The sequence below is a fragment of the Lutjanus erythropterus genome, chromosome 20 (assembly GCF_056507025.1).
Source record: "Lutjanus erythropterus isolate fLutEry1 chromosome 20, fLutEry1.hap2, whole genome shotgun sequence".
Lineage (NCBI taxonomy): Eukaryota > Metazoa > Chordata > Actinopteri > Lutjaniformes > Lutjanidae > Lutjanus > Lutjanus erythropterus.
The window spans coordinates 20574714-20592763 of record NC_139336.1 but is presented as its reverse complement, the minus strand read 5'-3'; the positions used below and the strand labels follow the sequence as shown (position 1 = coordinate 20592763).

The 18050-nt window shown below is 38.6% G+C and overlaps 1 protein-coding gene across 1 annotated transcript in view; it reads left to right on the top strand.

The window, feature by feature from the left end:
* The window catches only part of cwc27 (CWC27 spliceosome associated cyclophilin), a 39326-nt gene extending 22022 nt beyond the window's left edge, over window positions 1-17304 (top strand). The window contains exons 11-14 of the mRNA XM_084746664.1: window positions 192-295; window positions 10583-10692; window positions 10812-10918; window positions 16787-17304. Of these exons, the coding sequence (XP_084602790.1) occupies window positions 192-295; window positions 10583-10692; window positions 10812-10918; window positions 16787-16949 (484 nt within the window). The 3' untranslated portion in view covers window positions 16950-17304. The remainder of the gene's footprint in view (window positions 1-191; window positions 296-10582; window positions 10693-10811; window positions 10919-16786) is intronic.
* The last annotated feature ends 746 nt before the right edge of the window (window positions 17305-18050 follow it).

The following is an 18050-nucleotide window of genomic DNA, read 5'->3' as shown; positions in this document are numbered from 1 at the left end:
ATATGCTTATTTTACAGCAGGAGCCAGCGGAGCCAAAAGTCTACTTAAACTTCTCACTATACATTTATCATGACAGAGTTTTGTCTGTGAACCTGTTGCTCTGTCATCGTTCTTACAGGTGTAATCCTTTATAACAGTTATATACTGTATGTTGAGTTTAAATTCTTCAACCTCATTTCTCCTCCTCGCAGTGATGAATTACGGAAAGAGGCGCGGCAGCTGAAGAAGGAACTACAGGCCATAAAGCAAAGGAAAGAAGAGAGTTCAAAACCTGCTGCAGATGAACTCCAGGAGGGTATGTGAGCATATTTTATTCCCCTGTACAGGGGGCGCACAGAGATGTTGTTTTCTGTATCTGTTCATCTCACAAAATTATCTGTCTGTGTATCTGTATTAGCATAAAAGACTGAATGTGTGCATGGTTTATATCTGATGTCATGTTAAATCGGGCAAATGTTCCCACTCCTTGAGGGAATTTCTTCAAACTTGGCACAAATATCTGCCTGGACTCGAGATTGAACTGATTAGGTTTTGATGGTCAAGATCACTGTAACTTCAAGCCCATCCCTTTTTTGTGAATGTAATATCTCAGGAACACCATGAATGCATTTCTTGAAATTTGGTGCTAACGCTCACTTGAACTCAAGGATGATCTGATTAGATTTTGGATGTCAAAGGTCAAGGCCACTGTGACCTTGTGTTCGTCCCATTCTCATGAACACAATATCTCAACAACACCTCGAGAGAATTTCTTGAAACAGACGTCAACTTGGACAGATAAATCAGGTTCACAACTCACTGTGAACAGTTTCTGAAATGCAATTTCAAAAGCTCAAGGATTCATGTTTATAAAAGAAGAAAAGTAATTTATCTCAATAAAGAGGAGGTTGGCAAAACTTTATTTCAAACATAAAAAAATCAAAAATCTAGTATTTGCCTTTAAATGAACAGTTTTGTCTTTGTACATTGTTTGACAGTATTTACATACATTGATACATTATTTTAACTGTCATTTTAATATAATAGAATTTGTAATATAACATTTAAACAAAGCATTAAAACAAGGCAAGGAGATACTATTACTATTAGATATTGTTATTCATTATGCAATATTGGTGAGCATTATGGTGTGAGCATATTCTATGATCAATTTAGGGTTGCAATGATTAATTTCATTGTTGATTATTTTCTCTATTAATCAATGAGTTGTTTGGTGTATAAAATGTCAGAAAAAGCTACAGCCATAGACGACCATCAAGGCATATTGGTGTATGGTCTATCTGATCCCCGTCCCTGTCATACCGTCCAGACCATCACTGAAAATGTGCTGGAAAAGTCCTGGAAAATTATCTCTGGAAAAAAGTATGATCTCTGATTTACTGACATGGATGTGTGTCACTGTTACCCATTATACTGTGAATTTATTGGTGGTAGATAATATACTACATGTATCTTACCACAATAAGGTGCACGAGTTTTTCCACCGCAGAGCTGTAAGTGTGAACACAGTGTCTAAGAGGGTGGTCCGTGCTACATTCTCTGCTAATGGACACTAAGACAGGCAACCCTCTGATTTTGTCAATTAGTTGCAGACGTCTATTTTTTCCCCCCCTAGGGTCTGCATTTTTGTGTTAAAGCTCACAGAAAATTGCGTGGGTGCAGATTGTTGAGTGGCCGCCATAGTTGCACATCAAACCCCCTTTGTGTGTTTGTTAGTTTGCAGCTCTGGCCAATATGAGTCTGTGAAAAAAAAAAATCTGCCCTCCAAATCTCCTCAGGGTCTTCACCACATGCACTGCAGTCTGTCATAATGCCGTCAATCTTTGGGTTTTTGCTGATGCTGAAACACATTTTTGGAAATTACCAAAAACCGCTCATAGGCACGGAGGTTAGCTTGAGGCTGTGTGTATATTCTTGTGCAACAAAACAAAATAGTTCGCGGGGGGTTCTGCAGGGACCAGCCTAACTGTGGGATTATCAGCCAAAATTTACTGAAGACCGTGATGGGCTTTTGTTGCTCAAACATTGTTTTTGTCTCCACAAACGCTGACGGTTTTATGCTTTTTAAACACACACTGAGTCCACTCTTGACTTGCATCTGATCCGGTCTAAGATTTTAGGTGAAAGAGCAGCAAAGAAAATCATTTCATTGTACTTTATTACTCAGATAACTAAGATTGTGATTTAATGTGTTGCTCTTAGAGATAGCTGCACAGAGTTAAGCTGTTTCTATAAACATACTAAGCAGAAAGAGGCCTTCTCCTAATAGATCCAGTTATAAACTCAAGTGTTGAGTCAGTAACAGCACTGCATTGTTATACCGAGTGGCAACTAGCCTAAGCTCCTCCATTATCTTACAAGGTATTTAAACTCTGCCAGGGACCTTTGTTTTGTGCCTCTCTGGCAGCTTAGCCAGAGGCAGGAGTTTCTTTTAAGAGTTCCTCATTACATTTCTGTGTTGGAAGCAAAAGTTAATTCCATTAGATGGAATTCTTAGATGTCATGGGCCAATGGCCACTGCAGGGGAGACGGATGTCTGCTGAAATGCTGTAAATCTTGAGCTCAGCTCGGCCACAGAGGAACACTGTGGTGAGGGCTCGTTTTATCTCATCCCACTGGAGAAGCTGTGCACACACACACTCACATTAAGGCTCTCATATTGACACTGCCGTCCCTTAAAGCTTAAATCATTCTCCTGGTTCTGCTCTGACCTCTTTGTGAAGGTCAGCCTGGTCTCATTTCACCCACAGGCTTCTCAGACTGGTCAGTTTCAGCTCAGCGGGGGTGAGCACGATGTAGGTTTGAGCTTCAAGATTTTAGGGCTGCAAATAATATTGATTTATCATTTTTAAACATTTTTTTCTATTTTATAAAGAAACAAGAGTTGTATATAATGGCAGGACTTGAAATTGACCTTTTTCCTCTGTGTCCTGCAACTGTCCTGAATTCTACTATAAACTGTCTCAGACTTAATAACCATTGTCACAGATCGTTTCTCTACTGTCCCAGAACTGACCCAGATTCAAGTGCGGGGTAACATTTTCAACTGTGAAATTGGTCATTTTGTGTGACCAACAGTTCAAAACCCAATGATTTTCAGTTTAGTATCACATAAGATAAAGGAAATCACTGAATCTTAACAGGCTAGAAGCAGAAATTATGTCTCATTTTGACACTTTGGCCCCCAGAATTATTTTAGTAATGATTTTAGTTATTATATTGATTTTTCTTTTGACAAATAAAATGATCAACAAATTGTTTTAGCTGAAAGAACTTACCCAGCAACTTACAAAGCAAAATCAGACAAACCAAAGCATTGATTTATATTTTTAATTTCTTGATATTTTACGGTAATAGGGCTTTATGTAACAGACTAACAGACTCTTCGTGGTTAGGACTCATGTCGTATTATCCCTACAGCCAGCGACCTTTGTTGTGTTTCATACCCCTCTCTTTCTGTGTTTCTGAATTATGTCTGCACTCTCAACTTTCCAATGAAGGCAAAATGCTGAACAAGTCTCAAAAAATTCTAAAGATAATGAGGACACAGTGACAAGTAGTAATTTGGTGTCTCATGGCACTTGAATAATATCTCTTCACAACAAAACCAGACAAATCTTGACATTTTAATAGATGATGTTTTTGCTGTTTTTCATTCTTTGGTTTTAAATTAAGCTTAGACACCAAAAATTATGTCTGTTTGTATATTTGTAATGTCAGCGTGAAGTGGTTGCCATTTGTTCAGCCATTTTTCAGACTGTAAGACACAACTGCAGCTATGAATGCTAACGTGTGACCTTACCAAATGTTGGGCGAGGAAATGTAATATGTTACATTTTACTTATTACACCTTTAAAAAGTAATAATAGTACTTTACATTTTACTTGGTATCAAAACTAATTAGGTATGTCACTTGTTATATTACTATATTACTGTCATATTTTGTTGGCAGCTTTGTTTCACTCCAAAGTTGCTCTGCTGGTCTGCTGGTCCAGTGAACAGTGAACACCCAGAAAGCTTTTGTTGTTGCTGTCCAGATGTCAGCTGTGGTGGAAACAAAGTCAACCTCTCTGAGTGTGGCCTTCAAATTAGATTCCCTCACCACAGATTCTCTCCAGAGGAGTCAAACAAACTCAAAATAACGACTACTTCCACCCGTGGAAAGTTTGTTTCTCTTCCTCTACCTCATCCTCATCATCTTTTGGTTAGCTTTTTGGCTAACAGCTGATGTGACACATCATCATAAAATAGCCTACGTAGGTCAGTAACTCATAGTTACTTTAAATAGTAACTAATATTATTAATGATTTGGAAATTGTGATCCCTAACAAAACTTGTTACTGGAAAACGTGATAATATTACTTAGTAATATATTATTGCCCAACACTAGCCAGGACTATGGAAAAGTTGACAAGCTGCCATAAAGCAGTTCTCTTTCTTTTCTCAAGCCAAAATAACACTGAAACGGTTACCTTAAATGTTTTTTTTTCTGGTTTCTTTACTCCTCTCTGAGATTGAACTGAATATCATTGGGTTGTGGACAAAACAAGACATTTAAGCTTTGAGAAACACTTGTTATATAACAATTCTTGACCATTTTCTGGACCTAACAACTAACACTTAATAGAGAAAATAATCAACAGATTGATCGACTATGAAAATCGTTCATTGCAGCCCTAAAGGATACCTTAAGAGACAGACCCTTTTATTAACAAGTAAGATCCTTTTTGTTCCACCAGAAACAGCTTATCTGTTCCAACCCACCAAACTGCATTGACAAAAAGAGAACTTTTACCTCACAGAAAGCAGGAGTTGCTGGTCTACCGCTGCCCCAATTGGTTAGTTTGCTTGTTTTATTTTGTGCTTTAAAGTGTTAGTTAAAATATGAATGAACCCCTCCCAAAAGTTAGACCCCAAAATATGTCAAAATAAAGACCCAGGTTTAAACATACCAGAATGAGGCCCTCCCTTTAAATCAGTCATCTATTGTACTCAACCCATGGATGCACAAAACAAACACCAAATAGAGTAAAGATTTTTCTCTGCAATGGTCTAGTTTTTCTACCTGTAATATAACTATAAATGGTTATGCGATTCTCCACCATCCCCTCACAGTTCTGCATTAAGTCAGCGCTCATTCCTCATCCCCATGTGCATGACATTACACTTGATTGGAGTGAAAACCAAAATTGTCTCTTCAGAATTCGCCATCAGCTTCTTTTCTTTTTACGTTTTTGAAGTTAAAAAAAAAAAGTCATCACTTCAGTTTTCATCACATAAATTACAGCATGTTCCTGTAGTCTGCTTTTCTCTCTCTTGGCATGACCGCTGGGTACCGGAGCCAAAAATAAGAGAGCCATTCTGAAACCACTGTCCATTCAATACCCACCCTAAATGATGTGGCAGCGGTCTTTATCCCACGTAGATATTATACAGGTTATGCCTGTGTGCTCGTGGTGTTTTATTACGCTGTCTGCTGCCCGTTGCATATTGTTGACTTTGAAGAAATGTTGCTGCAAAGTGATATTTGAAACACCAATTACCTGTGATCAAGATTAGCATGTTATTTTGTCTACTCAATATACCGTTTGACAGGTTTTGACCGAGTTGGTTATTTTCACAGGACGCTTGGGAAATACTGAGCAGCCTTTGTTGTTGCATAATCGAAGATGGATGGCTGGTGTTGACCTCAAAGCACTAACTGAAAATCATTTTTTATGTGTTTTTGATTGATGATCAGCAGTAATGTTGCCTCACAGCTCGGCACTGTGCCGCTTTGACTTTTCTTTGAAAGCTGTTGATTTTTCAAAAGAGAAGGGGTGAACCTTTTGTCCCGTGGAAGAGGCGTTTGTCGTCCATAACAGCCGCCGGTTGCTACAACATCAGCGGCTTGATTTGTGGCCCTCTCGAGCCCAGGTGACAGGAGAGGGGAGGAATGTAGTTAGAAAGGCCATCAAACTCAAAGATAGTAGTTAGTGACAACAGCTGGAGAAGGTGATGTGTGTTCCTCGTGTAGGACCTCAGGGCATCATCAGTCAGCATCCAGCATGTCACAGGCTGCAGCGGCAGGGAGGCAGAGCAGGAGAGGTGACTGGTGGGGGAGAGGGGTGGCGGCGGAGGGAGATCACTTGTTGGTCTCATAAATCAAAAGAAAGATGTTTGCCCCTCGAGCAGCAGAGCAGACGTCCATGTTGACACCGCGGGAAGTGGGAGCAGTGGCACTTAGATTTCCAGGGCTGTTTGCTCAATACTTGCGATATTCACAGTCTGAAATTGCCGTAGAGAATTATTGCTTTCTTAAATAAACAACTCAGTGGGACTGAAGCATTTTGCTGTTGCGTTCCTCCTCAGGCGAGCTACGTATTTTAATAAATGCACTTTCTCCTCAACAAGAAATGTGACCGAAGAACTTATTACATAATGAAATATCTTCAGGTGTGTGTACATGTAAATCAGAGCATTTTAGCACCGTTGTTGCTTTGTCTAATTAGCATGTGCTTGACACGACAAAAACAATAGCAGACTACTTTTTTTTTTTACATTTACTCAGCTCTGCTAGGCTGTGTGTTAGAAAGCTGCTAAATAAATAAAGGTGAAGAAGTAAGCCCCAAATAACTCTAAATAAATAAATCATTAGCTAGTATTGTTTGCCATCTACGCTAACTTCCAGGAGTGTCTACTTGGTACTCCCTGCCAGGATGTAGTCCCACACAAAATCCCCTGTAAAACTGCACCCTGTCATTCTTACAGTTTGGGTTTGTATGCATTAAACAAACTTGATGTAATGTGTTTATCAGTGAGCTTTAGAAGTGTTGGTCGGCTGATTTTATTTGGACAGAGCCAAACTAACTGTCCCCCCCTGATTCCAGTGTTTATGCAAAGCTAATCTAACTGTCTCATGGCTTCAGATTTAATGGACAAATATTAAAGTGGTGTCAATATTCTCACCTAACTCACGGCGAAAAAGCAAATAAGCGTTTTTCCAAAATGTCAGACTGTGCCTTTAATATGTAAGCTTTGGGACTTTTTTGGATATTTTCTGGTGAGAGCTGCAAAATGCTTTCATCTCGGAGACACTGAGGCTGAACTCTTCACAGCAGCATAAAATTGTTTTATTAAAAGATACACAAGTGGATCTTGTATTTATAATAAAATCTGTGTTTGTCAGTGCTTATAATTTTTGTTTATGTAAACCAAATAACAGATGTCCTGTATAAAATATGCCCTGTCCAAGTTTTTTTTTCTTTTCTTTTTTATTTATTGATTATTGAAATTAGTAGGCTATATTTTGCCCTAATATTGTTTTCTTTGAAACTTTTTGTGGTAGAATCTCGCAGACTGAGTAACCTCAGGTTAGTTTAGGTTTTTAACAGGCTTTTCTGTGTCGCAAGCTTCATTTCTCTCCCCTGTGTTTTACGTTGTTGCATTTCCTCTGCAATTTAGTATTTATTAGTAGATCTTACTAAACAGTTTATCTTTTCACAGTCGTGTCCTCTGAGACGTCACTGCTCATGATAAACGGCTGTATAAATAAATACACATTAACAGAAACTCATAACATTGCAGCTCTTACTGGACTTCAGTGTTTTCTCTGTTACATCATTTATTTGGTGCAGCTGAATGTGTCACATCGTCCAGTCAGAGGCAGCACAGTTTGTCCAGCGAGCTTACGCCGTCCCGCAGCCTCGCCGTATGTGTGACATCATATTTTGTTGTGGAAAAAACGCGCTCCAGCAGCCAGCAGACTGTGGTCACTGTCTGCCACTCTGTGACTTCACAGCCTGCGTGTCTGAGCGGGGAGATTTACAGAAGCACATTAACTGCATGAGACACCAATGTCAGCATGATGATTGTCTCTCCTCTGGTTCACGATGAGCGACTATTTCACACATATGGCAGAAGGTGGAAAATTATTCCCAGAATTGCCGTCAGTGCTGTGACTTCACTGTCTCTGTCCGCGTTTGATAACTCAGACTGATCATACTTCTTTGTTTGTAGCTGTTGCGGTGTCCAGATTTACTTTTTAGGCCCTTGTGTTCCTATTAGAGCTGCAACCAATGATTATTTTCATTAGTGATAGACCAATTTTTTGAAAATCAGCAATACCTGTGTTTAAAAGGCTGAACAACTCTCATGCATCCTGCTGGAAACATTTCCCTAAATGTGCTCAGTCATCATTATCTTTTTATAAATGTTAACTGACTTCTCACATCCTAAATGACAGCAAATCTGATCTAAAACTGTTACTGGCTAATGTTAAATATATATTATGTCATAACGTATAGAATAATACAGCTGAATGATGTTGCTTCTGACATACTGTACCCCATCCTCCCTTAAATACCAGCTACATTCTGAAATATACAACATAACCTTTTCTGTTTCATTAAGTAATAAAAATTATTGTATGTATTTTATAATTATATATGACTTCTCTTTGTTTTGATACTAGAATTATGCTATGTGGCCACAATAGTTGTTTGTCAGTTATTTGTATGGTCATAGTGTTTCACGGAGCCCAAGGTTACGTCTTCAAATGTCTCGTTTTGTCCGACCGCAAGTCTAAAACCACAAACACATTCAGTTTATTATTACAAGATTAAGAAAACCAGAACAAAATGACATTTCACTAGTTTAAGTTTTGTCCGACTAACTTTCCAAAAACCAAAGATATTCACATTAGAAAGATGCAAAACAGATAAAAGCAGAAAAGCCTCATATTAAACAGGCATTCAAATCTGTCACCATTCCCACGAAATCCGCGTTTTGAATGCAAAATAGGTCACCAATGTAAATCATGTAGATATGATGAGAATAAGTTTTTTGATCTAATAACAAAATGTTAATTTATTTGGTCTATCATTTACTGTCATCCTTAAAAACTCGGTTTTGTCCTGTTTTCTGCTGCTTTTGAATATGACTTAGCTTCACGCATCACAGGAAGCAAACATAAAATGTATTTATCCAGCATCGTCTGCAACACTGTACTTTATTTCACTTTATCTTATAATTCTGTTTAGGGCTAAATAGTATCTTCATTGTTGATTAATCTGGCACTTATTTTCTTATTATTAATTTTTTATTCATTTAGACCCCTAGCAGACCTGTTTGTCTCTGTTCAAACATACTTTTCACCTTTTTAATCCCTAACCAGTTTGCACCCCTGCTTAAAGAGGCTGGAACCAGATTATGTTTGGAGTTTTACCTTTAGAAATTACATAAACGATTAATTGATAACTGCACATTAATTGCTTTTCAATCAATTCATTTATCTAATGTATGTGATCATTAGATGCTCCTACATCAGACACACGTTCATTAAAAGATGACAGTTTCCTAATATTTCAGTCACAGCAGTTTTAAGATGTTTGTTTTTGCATTCCTCCGACCGAGTGAATGAAGTCCACATATGCTCATGTGTCCCGTCTCTGCTCAGGATTAAAGGGGTCTCTCCTTGCCCAGGAGCGATCAATTACATAAGGTTTGGGTATAAGGTAGCAGCCAGAATGTAGGTCATCTCTGAGAAAGATGAAGTGAGGGGTTAGTAGGTTGGGGCGGTAGTCCACTACATCTTGGTGAAGGTTGGCAGCAGTATGGATTCATGCAGAGCTTGTCACTCAGAGATGAGAGGGAGGACTGCCCTGTGTTGCCTCATCTTTTCACCTTTCTTATTATCATGTTCTCAGATCCTGTACGGCAGGAACTGTCACAGCTTGACAGCTTTTACTTCCTTTTATCTTTTCTCTCTGATCGTCTTCTGGCCATTTTTTAACTCCTCATCTGTCAAATGCCGGGAAACATGCGAAGCGGTAGTATTTCTTCTCCCTGAATGATGTCAACTTGTTGCATCAGGGAACTTACTGTTGTCCTAATTCAGTATTCCTTCGAATAACTACCTGTTGCCAAGTCATTTTAGTTGTGGAAGATTAAATTTCTTTGTGCTCATGCTAATAAAAATATCTGAAAAAATAGGGAATCTAAAAACTATGTGGTGAGTAAAGTTAAATAGTTTTAATAGTTGTTCTTTTGATTTTTTTTTTTATAAAAATGAAAATTGTGATGCAAAAATTATTTCCACTCATTGTATCGTGTATCACAATCACAATTTCGGTCAAAAGAATTTATTTTATCTTTTTTGCTTTTTCTTAACCATATCAGGCAGCCCTAATTGATTTCCAAATTAATGGATATTTGGCTTTATTTTGGGAATTTTAAAGAAAAATTGTTTTTTTGGCCTGGTGGGGGTTTCTATTATACAAGTATAGGGGATACACTGTGTCTAAACTTTCTACAAACAATATGGAGACAATCTGGATATGCCCAAAAAAGATTCTTTGGGCTTGCAGTCTGAGCAAGGCTGTTAATTTAGTGTAGTAGGATTTTTAGTCAAGCCAACAGAATCTGCAGATATAACTGATAAGAACTAATAAATATCTATTAATTATTATTATTATTTTTTTACATATTTTGTAAATCTCTTTATGCATTTTTTGTTTTAACATTGCTACAGCCATCTAAGGTTTAGACGAAGTAAATAAAGAGTTAATAGTAAACAGTAGTGACGTCTGTCTTTTCTCTCCAGTGAATAAAAAGCCGTCCAGTGAGGCCGTTGCAGAGTATCTGGAGGGACGAAAGAAGTACGAAGAGCTCAGGAAACAAAAACGGAAGAAAGGCTCAAACAGAGAAGAACAGGTAAAAGAACTTGGCCATTAAATACAGATCATTTCAAGAAACAGATTGTGGACTTTGTCCATATTTGCTTCTTGTGCTGTAAACAATATTATTAATGTCTGTTCTAATGTTTTTTGTAGACGCTGGCCCTCCTCAATCGTTTCAAGTCCAAGCTGTCTTCAGCCATCACTGAAGGTCCAGAGGAGGAGGACGTGGAGGAGCTGGAGGAAGATGACGACAGAGGATGGTCAGTGAGCCTGATACCATTTAAGATATATAACTGGTAGTTTTTTATTTCCTTGGTTTTGTGGTCATCTATCATCGTGGAGTCAAAATATTCTTAAGTTTGTTTGAATTTATTTGCCATGACCCAGACTTCACACTTTCTAGTCCATCCGCACTGTACATTCACTTCACTTTGGGGCTGAGAGAAGAATGCATGCAAGATTTGAGGTTTTACTGAAGCCAATATGTGACTGAAAATAGAGTTAAAAATAAACTACCTAGTTCAGATGCTGGCTATCTTCATCAACATCACTGTTTCTTATAGTATTTTAAGTTGGATCTGTGTATCATATAGTTTGGCAGCACACTCACCCACTCGCTTGGCTGTCATTGGTCCAATTTTCAAATTATCCATGAAAACTGAAATCTGGCTATTCAGTTGCAGGATGATGCTACATTTTACATCTATAAAACCTACTGTTAGGGCTGCACAATTAATCAAAATTTTATCGAAATCACAATATGGCTTTCTGAAATCAAGGCCACCTGTTTGTAGGAAATCATGACAATCTACTCACTAATGAATAACCCCAAGTTGAACAATACACAGATAAATATACTCTTTTGTTAATTAGTGCTGCTTCGATATGTATAGGTATAATTTAAGATATTTACATTAACTGAATTTAAGATGGTTAAACTCTTATTCAAATAATTTTTCAGAATTTTTATCAGGTTAGATTTGTGGCCACAGTTGTCTGTTAATATTTTTTTTACTGCATTATTCATTCATTATTGTTACTTTGTCTGCAATTCTAATAATTTCATAACAACCAAAGTTAGAAGGACGTTTTTGTCAGTATTTTATGATAAACTTGCAATGTACGAATGTCTGGAAATTTAATATTGCATGCAGCAGAATGAAATAGCTGCCGTGGACACACTAATGCTAAGCTTTAAATCACTGACACTATTCAGTGTAGCAAATATTAGCAGCAGCACCAAGCAGCATGTGAGCACACCAGAGTCCTGAGTGCTCCTGGAGAGTTCAAGAAGCAGTTTTGCAAACACGCTGTTATGTGGACAGTAAAGTTCAAGCATGACAAGTTGGCACGAAAAGGCCTTTTTCATTAGCCTCTGCTTGGGTTTACATCGTGTTATTCCTATTGATTCCCTCATGGTGAACACTGGATTGTAAGAGATTGTAGAATAAAGGATTTATTAAAGTAAGAGCAGCCTAAATGAGAAATTAAAATGCAGAAAATCCTTCTTCGTACTATAGATGATGAAACTGACTTTTTTTCAGATCCAAAGCATGCTTCAGGTTCCGATAAATGTGTGTGAAAGTTCAAGTTGTATGCATGTGTGTGTGTGTGTGTTGTCAAGTCGGGATTTCAACCCGCAGCCACCAGATTGGCCATCAGGAAATCAGTCCTGACGCTGTGTTTTCCTCTCATATTCTGTTTTTCACCAAAGATCTCAAAGTCTAACTACACAGAGTAGGGGTTTGAAATGAATACCATGTGTTTGAATTTGAGCAAAGTGTCTGTGTGTGAGAGATTTAGAATAACAAAATCTGTAGTTGCTATTAGTCTCCAGAAGCCCCCTTGAAGTATAGTCTGTCTCACTGTGTGTGTGTGTGTGTGTGTGTGTGTGTGTGTCTGTCTGTGTGTGGGGGCCCTAATGAATTTGAGAGAAGCCTTGGCTGGCTTTTGGAGCCTCTCCCGGCTGTAGACACCTCACTGTGCCGCCCCCGCCAGGTATGGCGAGGAGGGGAGGGACAGCGGCGGTAGCATAGCAGTCCTAGAAAAACACCAGTGGGAAGTCTGTGCCACTCTAGGAGCACTGCGAACAGAATGTGGGTTACAACAGGTCAGACATTGGAAGTCAAGTCTGGGCCAGAGGAGGTAAACTATTCCATCTGTGTCTGTGTCTACAAATTCTGACTCTCCCTCTTCAGCCCCCTCCTCCTCCTCCCCCGCCTCCCCCTCCTCCTGGTCTCCGCTAACACACACACTCTCAATGCAAAGAGTCCACCGCTGCGCCCACCTCCTGAACTCCTTAAAGTGATAGTTCGGATTATTTGAAGTGGGGTTGCATGAGGTACTAAGCAAAGCAATCAAATGCTGTGGACAGGGTCAGCAACAAAAGGTATTTTAAGGTCACCTATAAAAGGTCCCCCTAAAAAAAATCAGTTTAAGTATACGCTATATTTAGAATATTTTCATTGCTTTACCTTGCCGCTAGACAGCCTTTTCTTACGGGAAATCGCCGTAATCTAAGACAAATATCACTCACTCCAAACCAACCAAAATCCATTGACAAAATCAGTAATTTATTTCAGTTCATTTCAGTTCAAATGACGCTTGAAAGGGGCAAACCCAAAATAAGCTACCTAAAGCTTTTAGGAGGGGGAGGAGGGAATTTTACCTCGTAAAACACTGGTTCTGGTCTGCTGCTGCCTTCATCTGTTAGTTTATTTTTGTTATTGTGTGTACAAGATTATAATCCCCTGGTAATATGGTTGTGTAAATCTGTGTATCATTTAGTATGGTAACATTTTGTTGTTTTCCATAAGAGGTTTCAGAATGGAGCATTGGGGAACTCAACAATTCTATTTATAATATTTTCACTGCTTCACTTTGCCGTCAGACTCTTTTCTGATGAAAAAAAAAACACCTTTGATAAACCAGACATTGCTCTCTCCAGACCAACCAAACTCCGAAGACGAAATCACACATTTTACCTCACAGATCTGTTCGTTTGTTAGACTTTAATGATAGCTCGGATTCACAAGACCAGCAACTCCTGTGGTCTACAAGGTAAAATGATTGACTCTGCATATGGAGTTTGGTTGGTTAAGAGAGAGCAGTGTTATTATGATATATATAATATTCTAAATACAGTGTATACTTAATATTGTGGGGTTTTTTAGATTTTTAAATGGCTAAATGATTTGCTGCTGAAAGTGTCCACAGAACTACATTACTTAGCTTCTGTGTTGGTGCCCCTCTCAGCTTCTCAGACCACCATCTACTGTAGCTGATACACTGACTATCGATAAGTACCTCATGCAACTTCAACCACTTCAAATAATCTGGACTGTACCTTTAACTTCCACCCTCTACTTGAGTAAGAAAAAAAAAAAAAAGCAAGAAAAATACATTGAGGAAAGACTTCTGTAGCCTTGCATCATGGCAGCACAGGGTGGTTTTGATAAGCCCGGGTTTCCACATCACGTCTTGGAGCTGTAGGACTGTGAGGCCGTACGGCCGGCGGGCTGTCATCACCGAGACTGCTAGACAAATTATCAGAGGCGGCCCGCTCACACTGCAGGAGTCCTCAGGGTCTGCCAGAGTCTAGCCATGACATTCTAGATGAGCTGTCACAACTCCTGCCGATTTCAAATGAACACTGGAGAGAGTGCAGAGAGCGCACACACACAAACACACCCAAACTCAGCCAGAGACACATACCACATGCCATACACAGCAGACAAGGCATCAAACACAGAATATTTTAAAATATACAACAGAGGATATATAGTTTCTTTATTTAGTACTTTGAAACACACACCGGTGCACGTGAGCACAATATGCACGCTGAGACATATACAGCACGAGGTCATGTAAATATTGTTTTTCTCCAGGAGATAAGAAAGACCTGCTGATCATCAACTTTAAAGGGAAGGTTCAAAGATTGCGACATCTGCATGTTAGCTTAGTCTATGGACGTGGACAGAGATAGAGATGTCTGAGCCAGTGGCTTGTCAGGAGAACATGAACACCAGTAAATGGAGCCAGTGAACAACTTGTGATCAGCGTTGTAGACCACAGAACTCAACAAGTTTCCACTGTCCACGGGGCGTCCTGGTCTAAGATGGCAACCATGAAATAACAGTGTCCTTAGTTTTAGTTCCTTCCCTCATTTTCTGTTACATTTTCTATTGTGCCCCAAAAATACTTAAGAGTAAATCTCTTATACGGAGACTCTCTAATGTGTTCAGATAAGACTAAAGGGGCATCCACACGAAGAATAGTCACTATAAATATGTTGTTCTAACTCAAGTGAAAGGCAGAGTCCAGACACAGCTGTAACGACATGTTTGTCTTCCAAAGATGGCAACTCTCGTAACAGAGTGTTGGACTACACTAACTCCTCTGATCTTTGAAGAATTTGATCAGCTCATATCCTTCTGGTTTTCTTTTTGTTTCTCTGTGCAACGTAACAGGTCATCAGTAATAAATAATGATGTATAAATAGTAATGTAGTAGTATGGTCATCACAGTAGAAATGTCTCTTACACGTTAAGAATCCAGGCTAGGTGGATGTTCAGGGTCCATAAGACATTTCCGTGTTCTCAGGAAGAGAACATAAAGTATAAGTAAAAGTGTAAGTGCACTTTTCCAGTTGTAGTGTATCGTTTGTTTGAACAAATTAAATGCAGGGGCTCTTTAAGCAAAATGCACTTTGTTGCACTTTGAGTTCTAGTGTCTTGTCCAGTTCTGTACCAAGGAAATACAAATCGACAATTTGACATGTAAATTTTTATGGCGTCCAATAGTTGTTGATATACTTCCGTCTGAACCAAAGTGGTGGACGGACAGACTGACAGACCAGAGGACAGTTAAACCATGCCATCAGTAAAGCCACGCTGCCAGCATGACTAAAAAGATTTCCCTGTCCACAGCAGAATCCAACATGATTTTTTTGGTGATTCTGGTACCTGACTCTCCAGGTCAGCTGGTTGATAACATGGCAGCTGATTTTCTTCTTCTTTTTTTTAGCATCTGGCTAAAAATGGATGCTTGTAATTGATTAGTCACTCCTGCTTTGTTGTTGAGATTTACCGATAGGGTTCATACAGCAACTGAAGAAATCCTGTCAGTGGGAGAAAGTGTGTTTTATCTGTGAAGTGCCTGACACTGATATCTCCTGTGAGGAATGTCCTGATTCTTTAATCTGTCTTTGGGGGAAGAGAACTGACTGGGGAAATGAAAGACACATGAGTGTCTGTTCTCAGGGGACCAGAGCTTTCTTTCTGGATTTTTGAACCGCTAAGATTTCTCAAAAATATGAGCCTAATACTGTACCTATACAACCAATAATCTCTCACTTTTCACTGAGAGAATCCAATAAATACCTTCTTAACAGCTTAATGGTGTTCAGGCAAAGAAAGTGGTCTGTTTATTGTGATTCGTTAAGAAGGTTTTGCTAAATTTTTGAACAACAATATTTACCATTCAGACTCAAAATCATGTTTTAACCATTTTGTCTGGCTGCCACTTGTGTCTTTAAATTCCAACAAGGCTTAAAATCTGTGTTCAAACACCTTGTGTGACCTAGACTTAACATGGTTGTATATTGGCTTCCCACAGGCAGAATATATTGGACATATTTTAGGTTTAGTCTAAAAGGCAAAGTTCAGTTAATCACTTGGACAAAGTTGTGACCTGTTTGTTTATCATTTGATTTGATCCAGCCTTTGCCTTCGTAACTTATTAAGGCCCAGGCACCAACTGGTGCAAGGACTAGGCTATATTTTCATGCTTGTAATGTTTTGTTTTCATGTCTTTTTCTGTAGTAACTTATCACCGTTTATTCACTTTTATTTGCCTGTTTTATTTTCATCTTTTTTGAAAGTATAAATTAAGTTTAATATTATGATAATAATATTTATGATTAGTACTTGAAAAAATATCAGCAATCAGAGTAATAGAGATGGTTTCTCAAATTAAGTTTATCCCATTTTTTGATAATAATATTGTAATCAAAACTGCTCGAAGAAAAAAGAGACGAGCCTCTCGGTAGCTTCTCTTCAGGGCTGTGATTTAGTGGATCCACTGCCGCTGTTCTTTGAACTCTCTCCGCCTCTCTCCATCTGATTTAGGATGGCCCATGTTCTGCAGTTTGATGAGCAAACCAGAAAAGTCAAGGATGCCAACATGCACGACGAGGACACTTTCGAGATCTACGACCCACGCAACCCTGTCAATAAACGGAGGAGAGAGGAGAGCAAGAAGATCATGAAGGAGAAGAAGGCCAAGAGGTGAGGCCCTGAGGTCGAAGGTCGGGTTCCTGCCCAGGACATGTGACTGAAAAACTGGTCATACAGCATCTTGCCTGTCCACTTCAAACCGCCTTCAAACTTTGAACCGTCTCCCGACTCGAACATCTGGATTGAGGATGCTGACCTGAGTGCATATGATCCCTGTAATCTGTGATGGAAAGGTTTCTCCTCTCAAACAGCTGCACCTGGACTCTGCTCAGTTACTCATCAGGATTAGAACTGTGGTCATTAGCTATAACTGATTTGATTACATGTAAGATTAATAACTTTTCTATGCTGTTCTTTTTCTGTTGCTTCATTATGAGATTTCCCAGAAAAATAAAGTACATTTGTAAAGATTCTGAAATCATTCTGCTTGATTTAATACTGAATGAATCAGGCAGCTGTCACTTCATCGTTATTATAGTATAATCTAATGCAATCCAATACAACCGCTCTTTCATAAATGATGCCCTCATGAAACTCATAATTTTCAGTTTTTGATGACATTGTCGTAAATGTAGGAATCCATTTATACAGGATTGTTATGGTAAGTTCAGTTAAGGTTATTTTATTTGATATGGACATACAGTTTTGCACAAGCACCAGGTTCAATGTATTCATTGCATCAAAAAAAGAAGACAAAATAAAAAGTTTCTGTTTCAGCAAAAATATCATAAAATGTCATAAAACATCATAAAAGTAGACGGTTGTATCAACAGTGATCAACAGTTGTACTGGATTTCATTCAAATGTACAGGTGAATATTAGTTGTGTTTATTGAGTCAAAATACCTGAGTCGTGTCCAAAATCACCCACTCATATATTATATAATAAACAGTTGTAGAAAAATTTGTCAGACAGGAACTTAATCTCTTGCGTGTGAGGTTGGAAATAACTTTGTCATAATATTTTCCAAATAAAAACCACCATAGAAGAGGTTCCCTTCCTAAAATATCAAGCTACAACACCAGGCCCTCAAGTCAAATATATAATAATCGTGTAATAAATACTGAAATCAGATTTTTAAACCTGCCTGTTTACTGCAGTTTAACATATTGTACCTGAATGCCACTGGCACTTTGACACTTTATTGCATTTTGAT